The sequence below is a fragment of the Synchiropus splendidus genome, chromosome 15 (assembly GCF_027744825.2).
Source record: "Synchiropus splendidus isolate RoL2022-P1 chromosome 15, RoL_Sspl_1.0, whole genome shotgun sequence".
Taxonomy (NCBI): Eukaryota; Metazoa; Chordata; class Actinopteri; order Syngnathiformes; family Callionymidae; genus Synchiropus; species Synchiropus splendidus.
In genome coordinates, this window is record NC_071348.1 from 14,483,927 (window position 1) to 14,497,281 (window position 13,355).

Here is a 13,355-nt window from a genome sequence, read left to right on the forward strand (position 1 = left end):
CCTGAGACTTCGAGGTAATCACTATGAATACTGTAAATGAATCATTCCCAGGAGACACACAAATGCATCTGCACTAACAAATGTCACACTTCAAATAGAGACCATGACTACTGGTTGCATCATTCAGGTAATTCACTGAGTAATTTGGGGGGAATAGTTTACAAAACAATGACACGAAATGCAGACATTGGACGCAGCAGAAATGTTTTCTAGATGTTATTTTGTTCTGTGACAGCAGCAGTTCAAATGAGGCCCTGTAATGTCCAAGCTGTAGGTGTGTTCACTGTTTTTCACAGCCCTGTTCTGCAGGACACCAAGTAACACACCGTGTGTTACCTCAAGTTTCAAGTACCATCTCCAACACTTCTTACTCAGTTCCTTTGGCCTTCCATGAACATCCTACATTTGACTACATTCACCACATATTTTGAGAATACTTGACCCAACCTTGGACGGACCTCTAACTGCCACAGAAAATCTTAACAGTTAACAGCTAATTCAAATGTCAAGTTTTAAATGACGTGGAGATATTCACCTTCAGTTGCTTGTACAGCTTTTTTTTTGTGCTTTCTTTCTACTTTCGTCTTGCAGAAGAGTTTACCACGCCTGATATTAACACACCGCTTCATCAGGGGATTCCATCAAAAAGATTTTAAAATTCATTCATGTACACACAAATAGTCCCATCTATGAAAGGTCAACTGGGAGTCAGCTCAAACAAAAAGGGCCTTCAGTGACGTGTTGTGTGTACCGATATGTTGTGATTAAACCATACATGCCAAGGCTGCAAGGTCAGTGAGTGCTGAGTCCTCTGCTCACACCTCCATACCACTTCAGTCTTGTTTTATGACTTTGGATCCTCCAGGTAGCAGAGCCAATATTGAAGATCTCCCGTGGTTTCATTTATTGCTGTGAGACTTGCGAGCACTCAAAAATGAAAAAGGGAGTGTAGGGGTATAAATATATGCGCAGGAAGAACACAATAGGAGAGCAAATGTGGACTCTCTCTATCTATCTATCTATCTATCTATCTATCTATCTAACTATCTATCTATCTATCTATCTATCTATCTATCTCTGTCTGTCTGTCTATCTATCTATCTACCTGTTTGTCTATCTATCTATATCTGTCTGTCTATCTATCTCTGTCTATCTATCTATCTATCTATCTATCTATCTATCTATCAATCTCTGTCTGTCTATCTATCTATCTTTCTATCTACCTGTTAGTCTATCTATATATATCTATCAATCTATCTCTGTCTGTCTGTCTGTCTGTCTATCTATCTAGCTATCTATCTATCTGTTAGTCTATCTTTCTATCTATCTATCTATCTATCTATCTATCTATCTATCTATCTATCTATCTATCTATCTATCTATCTATCTATCTATCTATCTATCTATCTATCTATCTCTGTCTATCTATCTATCTATCTATCTCTGTCTGTCTATCTATCTATCTCTGTCTATGTATGTATCTATCTATCTATCTCTGTCTGTCTGTCTATCTATCTATCTCTGTCTGTCTATCTATCTATCTCTGTCTGCCTATCTATCTATCTCTGTCTGTCTGTCTATCTATCTCTGTCTGTCTGTCTATCTATCTATCTCTGTCTATCTATGTATGTATCTATCTCTGTCTGTCTGTCTATCTATCTCTGTCTATCTATCTATCTATCTATCTATCTATCTATCTATCTATCTATCTATCTATCTATCAATCTCTGTCTGTCTATCTATCTATCTTTCTATCTACCTGTTAGTCTATCTATCTATCTATCTATCTATCTATCTATCTATCTATCTATCTATCTATCTATCTATCTATCTATCTCTGTCTATGTATGTATCTATCTATCTATCTCTGTCTGTCTGTCTATCTATCTCTGTCTGTCTATCTATCTATCTCTGTCTGTCTATCTATCTCTGTCTATGTATGTATGTATCTATCTCTGTCTGTCTATCTATCTATCTCTGTCTGTCTGTCTATCTATCTATCTCTGTCTATCTATGTATGTATCTATCTCTGTCTGTCTGTCTATCTATCTCTGTCTATCTATCTATCTATCTATCTATCTATCTATCTCTGTCTGTCTGTCTGTCTATCTATCTAGCTATCTATCTACCTGTTAGTCTATCTATCTATCTCTGTCTGTCTATCTATCTATCGGTTCAGAATAAGACACATAATTTCCAACACGGCTCAATCCTGATTAGCACCACTAAAATCAAGGAAGCTGCTGAAAGTACTTCTATGATTGTAATGATTGGAATTCCTTTCAATAACGTAGCCATGATATGCAGTAGTTCACCGGTCTTTCTTATTATTGAGCTTTTCATGGGTTCTTATGGTGCTACAAAACCAAACGTGGTTCAAATGTCTAGAATTATGTGGAGAAACTAGACGTACTACCCGCTGCCTTTGGGTATTTAGGCATTTTTCTTTCAAATGCATGTTGTTTATTGGATCTCTCTCAGAATCTCAGTCCCACAACAATCGAAGCAGGATGGATGAGAAGCAGCTCCACCATGGTCGTATACTTGGAGTTAGACTATGATCATTTCAGTCCATGCATCAAGTTTCTGCTGTGCAATATGAATAGATATCAGGCCAATTCCAAATGCGATCAACAGATGAACACAAAAAGGGGTGAATTATGTGAAGTCCATGAATGAGTCTTAACACAATACCTTCTGTTGTGCTTTACATGATTGCTGTGCTTTGTGTGCCACATCCACTCCTGACTCAGTGGGATTTGGCTCCTGGAACGTGCAGTATATGCAGAGTATACTGTGATACAGAACTGTAGAATAGCGGTATCTAGCATGCACCAATACAGTTTAGCCAGGTCAAATACAGCGTGCAGACTAAGTGACCAAGCACGGAGTCTCCTACGAAAATGGAGGGCAGTGCGTTGTGGTGATTTACCATGATAAACACTGGAGTGGGTTTAATGTTTGTTTACGGGAGCGCAAACCCACAACACACTGCCGCCATCAACCCGAATTGTCCGTCAGCCCCGCTGGTGATACCCGGAAATATTACAGGGCCGGAAAGGACCGATGTTCAGGGAGCACACGTCACTCACTTTTACCCAAAAATATTACCACCGACCACCCCGGTCCTCGCCGACGAGCTCAACTGCTAAAGGAGCCCAGTCGGTGCACGCGCCAGAGCCCCAGGGCATGAATGCCGTGGCGACCGTCGCCGTCCATTTGTGGGGGATCGTCTGGCCAGCCCTCTGAAAATGGCTAACGCCTGGAAAACAGCACGCAAGAATGGAAGCAGGCGGCAGCCACAGCTAGGCAGCTCAAAGGCGTGACAGGCCTCATCCATCTGCAGCGGGGCTCCACCACCTGATGTCGAGGTAAACATGCTCCGAATGCAAAAATCATCTAACTAGCATTAGCATGGTACCTGCAGCGCTTGTAGCAACTAGCTGAGAAAACGGACAGGGGGGATGCTAACATTAGCATCAACGCGTTCACGAACGGTGGGACAGCGAGTGGCTCCAAACAGATGTATAGGTTTTAGAGGTACATTTATTTAACGGGAAAGTTTTGCATTCGCCGCCTTGCGATTAGTTAGCTCTTGGTGGAAGCGAGCAGAAGCGCAGCCGTTGTTTCTCACGCCTGAGCCGCCAATGTTTACATTGTGTAGTTTCACACTCGCCCTTCTCTGCAGGAGAAATGATTCCCGAAACAATCAGAGGCTGTCAAAAAACGATCATCTCTGTGTGAGGGAGGGAAGCGCGTCTGCAGGTTGAAGGGATCGATGAGAGAACTCAGTTCGGATGTGAGGTGAGCAAATACAAACATTATCATTCTTCCTCGCGTGTTCAAGTGCGGCGAGGCAACTTCTTGTTTTGATATGATGAAAAGCCATTGAACTTTCTCTCTTCATTTTATTGACAAGGTCCCTATGAAATAGGAATTTTTGCCATCCAACCGCCTCATTATTAGCTTCGATATTAACTATATAAAATGGGAGATAATGATATTATGTAATATAAACAATTTAACAGTAAACACAATATAATGCCTCTTGTTATCTTTTGTTCGTTCAGTCATTTTCTTCGTGCACATTACACTCACGGACATTTAAATATAATTATATGGTGCTCGTATGTTAAAAGGCAGTTACATTATAATTGTTATTATCTCAGAATTTGCGAGAATATCTACGGACATCAAGGACATCATGCCACTAATGTTCATATGTTTTATAAAACCCTTGTCCTCAGTCCTCAGAAACCCAAATTTGAATTTTAGGGTAGTTTTCCAGCCTGGAATACAAAGTTTATACTTGCTCATGATAATCCCATGGAAGTACTAACTCTTTTGGAAAGTGATTTTGATCTTTTTCAGGATTGTTTTTGAAGCGTTCTAGTTTGAGTTCTTCTTCATTGAACTTTTTCCAAAAGGTAGGGTGAGGACTGACATCTCACATGGACAGTGTTTACTTTGAAACACAACTTTTGTTCTCCTTTGACCCGACTCCATTTATGCATTATAGTGACATTCTTCAACAGTAATTCCCTTTTAATGACCCACAAGCTTTTAGTTTTGGTTTGTTATTTTGTTGATATTTTCTAGTTAGAAGCAACATGCTTCTTGAGATGAAGACTTGTGAGTTAAGTGTGAAGCAATGCATAATAGAATTACAGAATGTAAGGTGAGCAAATGTTTTGTATTCATTCTTCTAGAACAAAATCTTCAGCATTCATGCTACAGTACAGAGCGACTTGTCTTTGAATGTTGTTTTTTTAAGACTCAAAGAAGTGTTATGATTGAAACTACTGTACCATCCTGCTACCACTAGGTTATGCTTCGATGTGATATTTTTAATATTATCTGCACTATGAGCAAGAAATATATTATCAAATTTTATCAGTTTTGCTCCAAGAAATGTGTTTTTAGATGCAATTCTTCTCTTTTATAATCTTTGGTGTTAAAGTTGCTGTCATAGTTAACCTGAACCTGCAGATTAGTAGCCAAATACTAACCAATGTTTAACAAACATCCTCTTGCCACAATGACTTACATTTTTAAATTGTGTTTTTCAGCTTCAGGAACGTCTTGGCTGAACTCAGAGGTGGAATCTTGCTTAGAGGAAGGAAAATGTCAATGCAGTAACTCTTAATGGATACAACAAGATGACATTTGAACTGCGTCTCAGCAGAAGTTTTTCTTAGTTAGACGGAACTTACCACAAAGACTTTTCTTTATGTCATCTTCCCAGCTGCCCCAATGCTTTTGGAAATAATTTGCGAGCAAGCGGGAGTAACATCAGCTGAATTGTAGAGTTCCAAGAGGAGATCTGTAGAGTCATCAGACTTTGAAATAGAGCCGGAAGAAACTAGCATAAGCATCTTTAACCAAACACTTGATGATCAACAGTTGGTGTTTGAATTGTTGATCCGCTCCTAGCTCTGGAGGTTTGACTCTGCACCCCCATATGCCAGTGAGTGGGAAATGTTCCAATTTGGAAAGTACAATTTGGACATTATAGAGATGTTAAGTGGGCACCAGGCTCACCAGTTCAAAGGCCTTGGCTTAGATCGACAACTACAGCATCAACAGCAAGTCCAACTTCACCAGCATCAACTTCAACAGCAGCAGCAGCAGCAGCAGCAGCAAGCTGAGTCATCTGGAGCTCTTCTGTCTGGACTTGGCTTGGGACCCCTGCAGGGGTCAAGAGGTAACGCCTTTTCTGATTCTGCCTCCATTTTTGCCAAGATGAGTGCCCCTCCTCCCCCACCTTTACAACAACCGCCTTCCTCATCTCAGACCTCTCGTTCAAAGTCAAGCAAGATGAGCAGCAGCAGCTCAAGCCACTCTCCAGGCTACCCACAGTTCCTGCGCTCTTTCCACCCGTCTGAGGCAGCACTAGTACAGGACCAGTTACATCCAGGTGTAGGCCGCTTTGAGCACTTTGCTGGGGGAAGTAGCAGTAGTGGTAGTGCTGGGGGCTTAGGAGGATTAGTAACGTCAGCACCTCCACCCCCTCCTCCTTTACATCCTGGGCTCTCTGTTCCTCAAGCATCACCTGGCCACTCCTCTCCCTCTCCTTCCCCTTCGACCTCTGTGGCCACCTCTAATAACCCCTCGAGCAGCAGTGCAGTCAGCTCTTTGGGTCACCAGTTGGTTGGTGCCCAATCTGATGCACGAAGCCTTCACCAACAGTTTAGTTGTATGTTAGCTGCTAATCAATATTTTCTTTCTGGTGTGCCAGCCAATGCAAGTTTAGAGCAATTTCTTGTCCAACAGGGTACCCATAATCATTTAGGGCTTGGTTTAAGTCAAGCAGGTGGGGAACCTAATACTAGTATAGCTCAACCTCCTGCATTGCATTCTTCACACTCACATGGCCACACGTCTACACAGCAAGCCACACAACAGCCAGCCCAACAACAACAACAACAGCTTCCACCTCATACGCTTTCTCATTCTCACGCACATTCTCATCCCCACCACCCACTCCATCCAGGTTCTCAGCCTTCATCACTTGGTGGCTTTGACTTCCAGGGCATCCCTGTACTGTCATCTAATCAGATAGCTTCCCTCATGCAGCAGGATGCAGGTTTACCACTTCCTCTGCCACTCCATTTATCGTTATCGAAGGATGATGGTAAAGGGGAAAACAGTGGAGGAGGAAGTAGTCATAGCAGCAGTAGCAGCAGTAGTAGGAGGAAAAAGGCAATGGCAGGCTACTTGCCTCAGAGAAAGTCAGATAGCACTAGTAATGGTGGCAATAGCCACAGCAGCAACTCAAGCACAAGTAGTAGTAGTAGTGGCCTTAGTCAGCCACCTGCTTTGATTGGAAGTGGGGGTAGCATGTCAAATTTGGGTAGAGACGCATCCTCTCTACTTGCTGCATCATCGTCATCCTCATCAGTGGTATCTTCGTCCTCCTCTGCAGCTCCCTCTTCCACTGTGGCCTCAGTACTTGTTACGAATAATTCTCACCTTTCTAAATCTGATAACCATAGCGCCATGCAGCACAGTAGAACAGAAACGGACACAGAGCCCCTTTATAGTTGTGGAGAGTGTGGAAAAAGCTTCCCCCACCTTTCCAGTCTCCGCAGGCATATGCGCATGCATGAGCCTACTGCAGCAGGTACTAGCAAAAGTGCCAATACAGGCCCAAATCCTGTCCACATTAAAACTCAGACAGACCCAAGTCTCCCTCATTCGACCCAAGACAATCCCCAACCATCATCCAATTCCTGCCCGAGCCCAGACAAAATATTCAATTGCCCTGATTGTGGCAAAAGTTTTAAGAAAAAAGGGCACCTTTTGCAGCATGGCGTATTACACTCATCGGCTCGCCCATATGGCTGCTCAACCTGCTCGCGGGCATTTAATCGTAGAGAGTCACTGACACGGCATGAGAAGATACATGAGGAAAAGCCATTCAGATGTCCAGCTTGTGGTCGTGCCTTTCGTGAGAGCACCTCTCTACTCAACCATGCTGCCTCAGGCACCTGCGGCAAGCCCGGTAGGGGACCCAGACAACGAGGCGGCAAAACTGGGAGTGATGGTGAGGACAGAGTTGGGGGAGAGAGTGGAGTTGGTAACGGAGGAGGGGGAACTTATCAAAGCAATAGGGGGATTATTTATGGGAAAACTGAAGAGGATAAGGGTTTGATAAATGTGGTGGAAGCTGAACAAAAGTCAGGTTTAGGATGTGATGAACTGTTTCAGTCTGCAAGGGGAGGGAATTCAAATGACAGAGACAGAACTGATACTAAATACCCCACTGACTACTCTCGGAATCGTTACACAGGCTACCATGATGATCACCGTTCTCAAGGTAATCCATCTCCATGCTACTCTGGTGCCTCCCCCTGTGGAAGTGGGATGGCCGGCCCAGCTCTAAGAAAGGCACCCTTGGCCCCAACACTTCATCCCCACTCTCAGAGCCACAGCCAGCACCACCATCCTCAGCAACAACCCCATCTGCCTCTTTCTTCTCTTCTGGATGACTCGGAGGATGATGTTACTAGCTCAGTCAATAATGCAATCTCTGCCATAACGGCGGCCAGCGACAATGGAAATAGAGATGATAGGGGAGATATAATTGGAGGCCTTCTTGGTGGTCTTGGCTTAGGTCCATTGGGCTCTCCTTCATCAACGACTGGCATGGATAAGAACTTCAGAGGTGGTGGGAACCAGGAGGCAATGAACAACAACCCACAAAATCCCACTGGAAAGCCAAAACGCCCCCGGAAGCCCAGAGCTAAAAAAGATCCAACAGCTGATGGACAGCTACCAAAGCGTAGGCAGTACACTCCCAGAATGGGACCTGGTGGACTTCCACGCACTCACCTGTGCAGTGTCTGCGGTAAGGGGTTTGCACGTCGCGAAACTTTACGCAGGCATGATCGCATACACACTGGAGAAAAGCCTCATCACTGTACTGTCTGTGGAAAGTATTTCAGAGAAGCTTTTCATCTCAGCAAACATCAAACAGTCCACTCTGGTGCGAAAAACTACAAATGCAGCATCTGTGGCAAAGAGTTTGGCTACTCCCAGAGTCTACGGAGGCATAGCAAACTTCATCAGAAAGGTGAAGTGGAGGAGGTGCCCACGACACCAGCTGAACAGACCCTCAATAGCTTTAACCCCAACCCTCAATGTAGCGTGGCCCAAGACAGGAGCCAGAACCAAGTCCCCAGCACCTCATCTTATTACTCCTACCCTCAAGATGTCAAGCCACAAGACAGTAATCCACAGCCTCCGCCGCCACCTGAACAGCATTCACAGCCACCACCACGACTTTACACCTGTGCTATATGTTGGAAGTCGTTCCGTCATCATTTCCACTTGACTGCACATCACCAAACCGTTCATGGAGAGGGAAACGAAAAGCTCTTCTGCTGCGAAGTATGTGGGAAAGCTTTTGCTTATGCCAATAGCCTGACTCGACATAGGCAGTCACAACATGGCATTACCCGCACAGACCAGCCCAACACTCAAGAGGGCAATGAGGTCTCAGGAGACAACAGAACTGCCGAACAGGCGCAGTCAGAGAACGAGGCAGCCACCAATGCTCTGCTCCAAATGGCTCCATCTTCAGAAGAGCATGGGGCACAAAGTCTAAGTGTTGTGACTCAAAGCCACCAGATGGCCCCTCCACAACCACCACCTGGCTATTCTTCCCTCTTTTATGATACATCAGCAGTTCACTCCTCTGCCTCTAGCAACCAGTCCTACTCGCAGCCTTTGCCTCCAAACTCAACAATTATGCCCCCGCAACACCCTCACTCACCTGCTGGGGTGAAAGGAGAGCACATATATCCAGCTGGATCCCGTAGCCGCACGCTCCACACCACTGCCCCGTTCCAGCCCCTAACGGAACTGCCATCCACTGAGCATCATCATCTGCATCATCATCTTCATCACTCCCACCATCATCCTCATCATCAGTTAGTTGCCCAGTCCCACCAAAACATTGACTACAGCATCCAGCCATCACATGACGAAATGAGACGGCACAAGAAGAAAAAAAAAAAGTCCGACAGGAAGGAATGGAGGGAGAATAAGTGGGAATCCCCAAATTTAGACAACCTCTACGGGGGTGTCAAGAAAAAAAAGATAAATTGTACCGTAAGAGGGCAATTTAACAAAAAACAAGGTTCCCTTCGCCTGACAATCCGGCGGGGGGGATCAGGTGGTGGTGGGTATAAGCTTGTTAACACTGGAGGAATGAAGGTTCAAATCCTATCATCGCTGAAAGTTCCTGTGAAACGTTTTGGATGTCCAATATGCCCCAATTCTGTGTTTTCTCGCAAAGCCGGACTGCTTGTCCACATGGCGGTTAAACACCCAATAAAAGCTACGACTGCTCTTGAGCGCCTTCAGTGCTGTGTATGTGGAAAGCAATCTCACAGGCCATTGGCAGCCTTCATCCATCGGTCAGTCCATCGTGCCAGAGGAACTTTCTCCTGCCAACACTGCAGTGCATGCTTCTGGAATGCTAAACTTCTCAACCGGCACAATGTTTCCTACCATCGAAGGGCTAAGGGATTGCAACAAGGAAATTCCAAAAAGCTTTCAGACAGGCCTGAAGGAGAGTCGGACCCACTGGGGCCATACAGATACTGAGTACCCATATTTCTGTTGTGTGGCGAAAGAGATATTTCAAGTAAGACCTGAGGAGAAGAGAAATGTTTCCAGGTGTCTTGTTTTGGCATCAATTCTGTTGACTATTAGTGTGTTAAGAACTACTGTAGAGCATCCTGTTATGTTCAAATATTCTTCCAGGTTGTATTGGGAGGCATTTTAAAGATGTGACTGTTTTCTTAGGATCTAACCCCTTAAGTGCATTGACACTATGCTTTGCTGACACTGTGCAGTTACTAGACAGATTTAGGTGAAAATACCTGCTAATGTATCTCTGCTACCTATATCTTACTATTATCCCTACTACACCGTTTGCTGTATGATAAAGGTCTCTGCTGTGTATTTTGTCTTGTTGTTCACTTAGCATCGAGGTTCTTTTTATGTAAAGTGCATTAATTAGAGTTAGGGACACGGGGAAAGATATAACAGTTTGTCAATGCATGTTTGTTCAATGGTCACGTTTTTTGCTGAGGTGATATCACTCTTACAATATGTGATGACTTATACAGTATATCCTCAAAGGTTTGTGGTGTTCACTTGATTTGAGGGATTTTCTATGGCCCCTGATGATATGTCAAAGGTGGCTAGTAATAACTTTAAATACCCCTGTCCTGCCAAAATGAAGAAAGTCATAAAAAGCCTTGTTCATTATGTTATTTTATTTCTAGCTTTTATACCAGGAGATTAAAAACAAGTGGGCTATTACAATGTGTTAATATAATGTTATTTGTATGCTCCTTTTTAAGGGTAATCGTTTCTACAGTAAGTCACGGTGTGTTAAAGACATGGACCTATCTCAACGTTGCAATGTTGCATTTCATGTATTTATGTATGTCATGTCACTATGGTTCTCCACTGCGGTCTGTTGCTCATTAGCAATCCTGTTTTCCAACATTTTATCTCCTATTGGCAAACCATGTTTAAGGTTCACACCATGTTTCACACCTTCCAATTTTTGTTGTTTTTGTTCCTCAAGATAAAATTTTCTAGTTTAAGTAGATTTCTATCACGATTTACTGAAAGTCAGTAGTTGATTTCATTAATTAATAAATCATGAGTGTAGACTTTGTTTCCTCTGGGTTTTATATTAAAATGTGATGAACTTCACCTATAGTTTGGAATTGTCAGCTTTATCCATTTCATTTTTCCTGTTGGGTTTCGACAAAAAAAAGGTTATGCAAAGTCAGTCCCACCGTTCTTCCACTAGGTGGCAGTGAACAACACATGTAATGTAAACATGTTCCTGTGTGGAGTTCAAGTCACATGGATTTGTCAGTGACAGTAGGTAGGTAGGTAGGTAGGTAGGCGAGGTTTGTTTTCACCCATGTCTGATTATAAGACGCCCCTTGGCTTATCCAGGTTGTATTGTATGACTTAAATTCAGCATACAGTTGAAGGTTTATATTAAAACTGTGCGAAGGACAAGCTGGTGTGTGTAATTATAGTTATGATTTTGATGACACTAATCTATATCAGCCTGGATACACTTGCTTTAAATTGTACAGTGTCTGGGCTCATGTCTGAGTGGTTCAAGTGAGGAAAAGTGTCACAGCAACAGAGTTGTTTGCTGATGGAACCTGTCCATTTACATTGGGATTTAAGGCTGGAGTGTATTTGCAGATCTGAAAAACTGAAACTACAAGTTTGTTACCCTTTTTCTATGTTTGAGCATCAGAGCTATGCCATAGTCTTGATGTAAGAAGGTCATTAGGACTCTTTCCACCGCAAACATAACCTGTAGTAGCTTATGTTGTTCCATCTATTTGTATGTCTACATATAGTTACCATATAATGATATTTGGAAGGTCAGACATAACTGTTCCATTCAGTCACTTGTCTTATACAGCATGATCAGTGTCACGTTAAAAAACAAAACGACATTTCAGATAGAAGGTGGTTGACTGATCTAATACCCCAAAGTAGCACCTTGAAAAATAGGTATTTGTTCGTAGTTCTCGTTCTTCAATATTCAACATCTACTCTTTAAATCAGGGCCCAAGAAAGCTGTTGCAGCTAGAATCAGCTATAGGATCTGTTCACGTTGGCCTGGTTTTGCTCTTAATATTAAATCTTATTTACCTTTACCTTATTTTCTACTCACTGTCCTGGGGTTTGTGTTAATGTGAGAATGACTGTTGATCAATGGTTGAAAATACTATTTAAAGAAGGCATGCAGGTCAACATAGCATTGTTCACATGCCGGCAAAGTGTGGACACCTGTTAGAAAACACACTAGCTATTATTAAATTCCTTGCCAATTAACAGTCAAGAATCAGAAATTATGATGTTGTTGAGAGTGATCTGTAGTCAGGTTTAGCAACACACTAACTAAAATAATATTGTTGATTATATTAAGTGACAAATGACAGCAGTCCACAGTTTTGCTACTAAAGACTATGGCGAATATATTGGCTGAACTGATGTTATCCAGAAGGCAACAGACTCTGTGTGACTGTGTTTATTGCCCTGAGCATGGGATGTACACAGAAAGTACACAGTGTTCGTCTGCACTGTGGGTTCCCCATGTGCTGCTCAGTAACTCAAGTCCATCAGCTGTTTACATGTCGACTTGTGTCCGCCCCTCTACGGGACAAACAGTAAAATTCCTGCGTCGCGCTGCCACGCATGTGCTCTGCGAGTGTACAGTGGAGCGGGCCACCCTCGCGCCTTTCCTCGCTCCTGCTGTCACGCGGCAGGGGCATGCACAGGGAGACTCCTCGCGGGCGGGTGTGTTCGACCTACTTCTGTCCAATCAGCGCCACTTGCGCGCGGGCCGACCGGCCGCGGCGACCAATCAGCGCGAGAGCCGCTTCGTCTGGCTTCGTCCCTGCGTGTCAGGTACACGTGAGCCTTAGCTATTGTGCACAGGCGGGCAACGTGCTGGAGAATTCCTGTCTCCAAAAAAACTCTCACGTTTTCTCTGGATTTCAAGGAAGTGAGTAAAGCCACGCTACCGTGCACGTCTGGCACTGTCAGCGCCTGTGTATTGTAAAATCCCAAATGCATTCACCTCGTAATTCATTTTTCATACGTCTGACAGTTGCTGTGTTAGTGTTCAACCTTTCTCTCGGTGAGCATCTTAAGCCCTCGTTTGGTCCATAAACACACATGGCTGACTGTGTACCTGTCAAAGTAAAAAACATCCTTCCCTCGAGTTGTGGCACGAGAGTAGGCGCGTCTCATAAATAATACTGTAAAAGTAAGCGATCAATCGGGAGCGGCTA

At 43.6% G+C, this 13,355-nt stretch overlaps 1 protein-coding gene across 3 annotated transcripts; it reads left to right on the top strand.

The window, feature by feature from the left end:
* Positions 1-2,952: 2,952 nt before the first annotated feature.
* On the top strand, positions 2,953-13,258 carry si:dkeyp-69b9.6 (gastrula zinc finger protein xFG20-1). Of its 3 annotated transcripts, XM_053887569.1 has the most exons (4): positions 2,981-3,371; positions 3,689-3,804; positions 5,070-5,704; positions 7,793-13,258. In XM_053887569.1, exons 3-4 carry the CDS (start codon positions 5,479-5,481, stop codon positions 10,111-10,113), a joined length of 2,547 nt encoding a protein of 848 aa, XP_053743544.1. In that variant the 5' UTR covers positions 2,981-3,371; positions 3,689-3,804; positions 5,070-5,478; the 3' UTR covers positions 10,114-13,258. The 3 variants fall into 3 exon arrangements, with proteins under 3 accessions (XP_053743542.1, XP_053743543.1, XP_053743544.1); XM_053887567.1 differs by having other exon boundaries at positions 2,953-3,371; positions 5,070-13,258; XM_053887568.1 differs by lacking the exon at positions 3,689-3,804 and having other exon boundaries at positions 2,953-3,371; positions 5,070-13,258.
* The last annotated feature ends 97 nt before the right edge of the window (positions 13,259-13,355 follow it).

Excerpts from the sequence above, each read along its gene's own strand:
- si:dkeyp-69b9.6 (XM_053887567.1), top strand. The coding sequence starts at position 5,479 with ATGTTCCAATTTGGAAAGTACAATTTGGACATTATAGAGATGTTAAGT.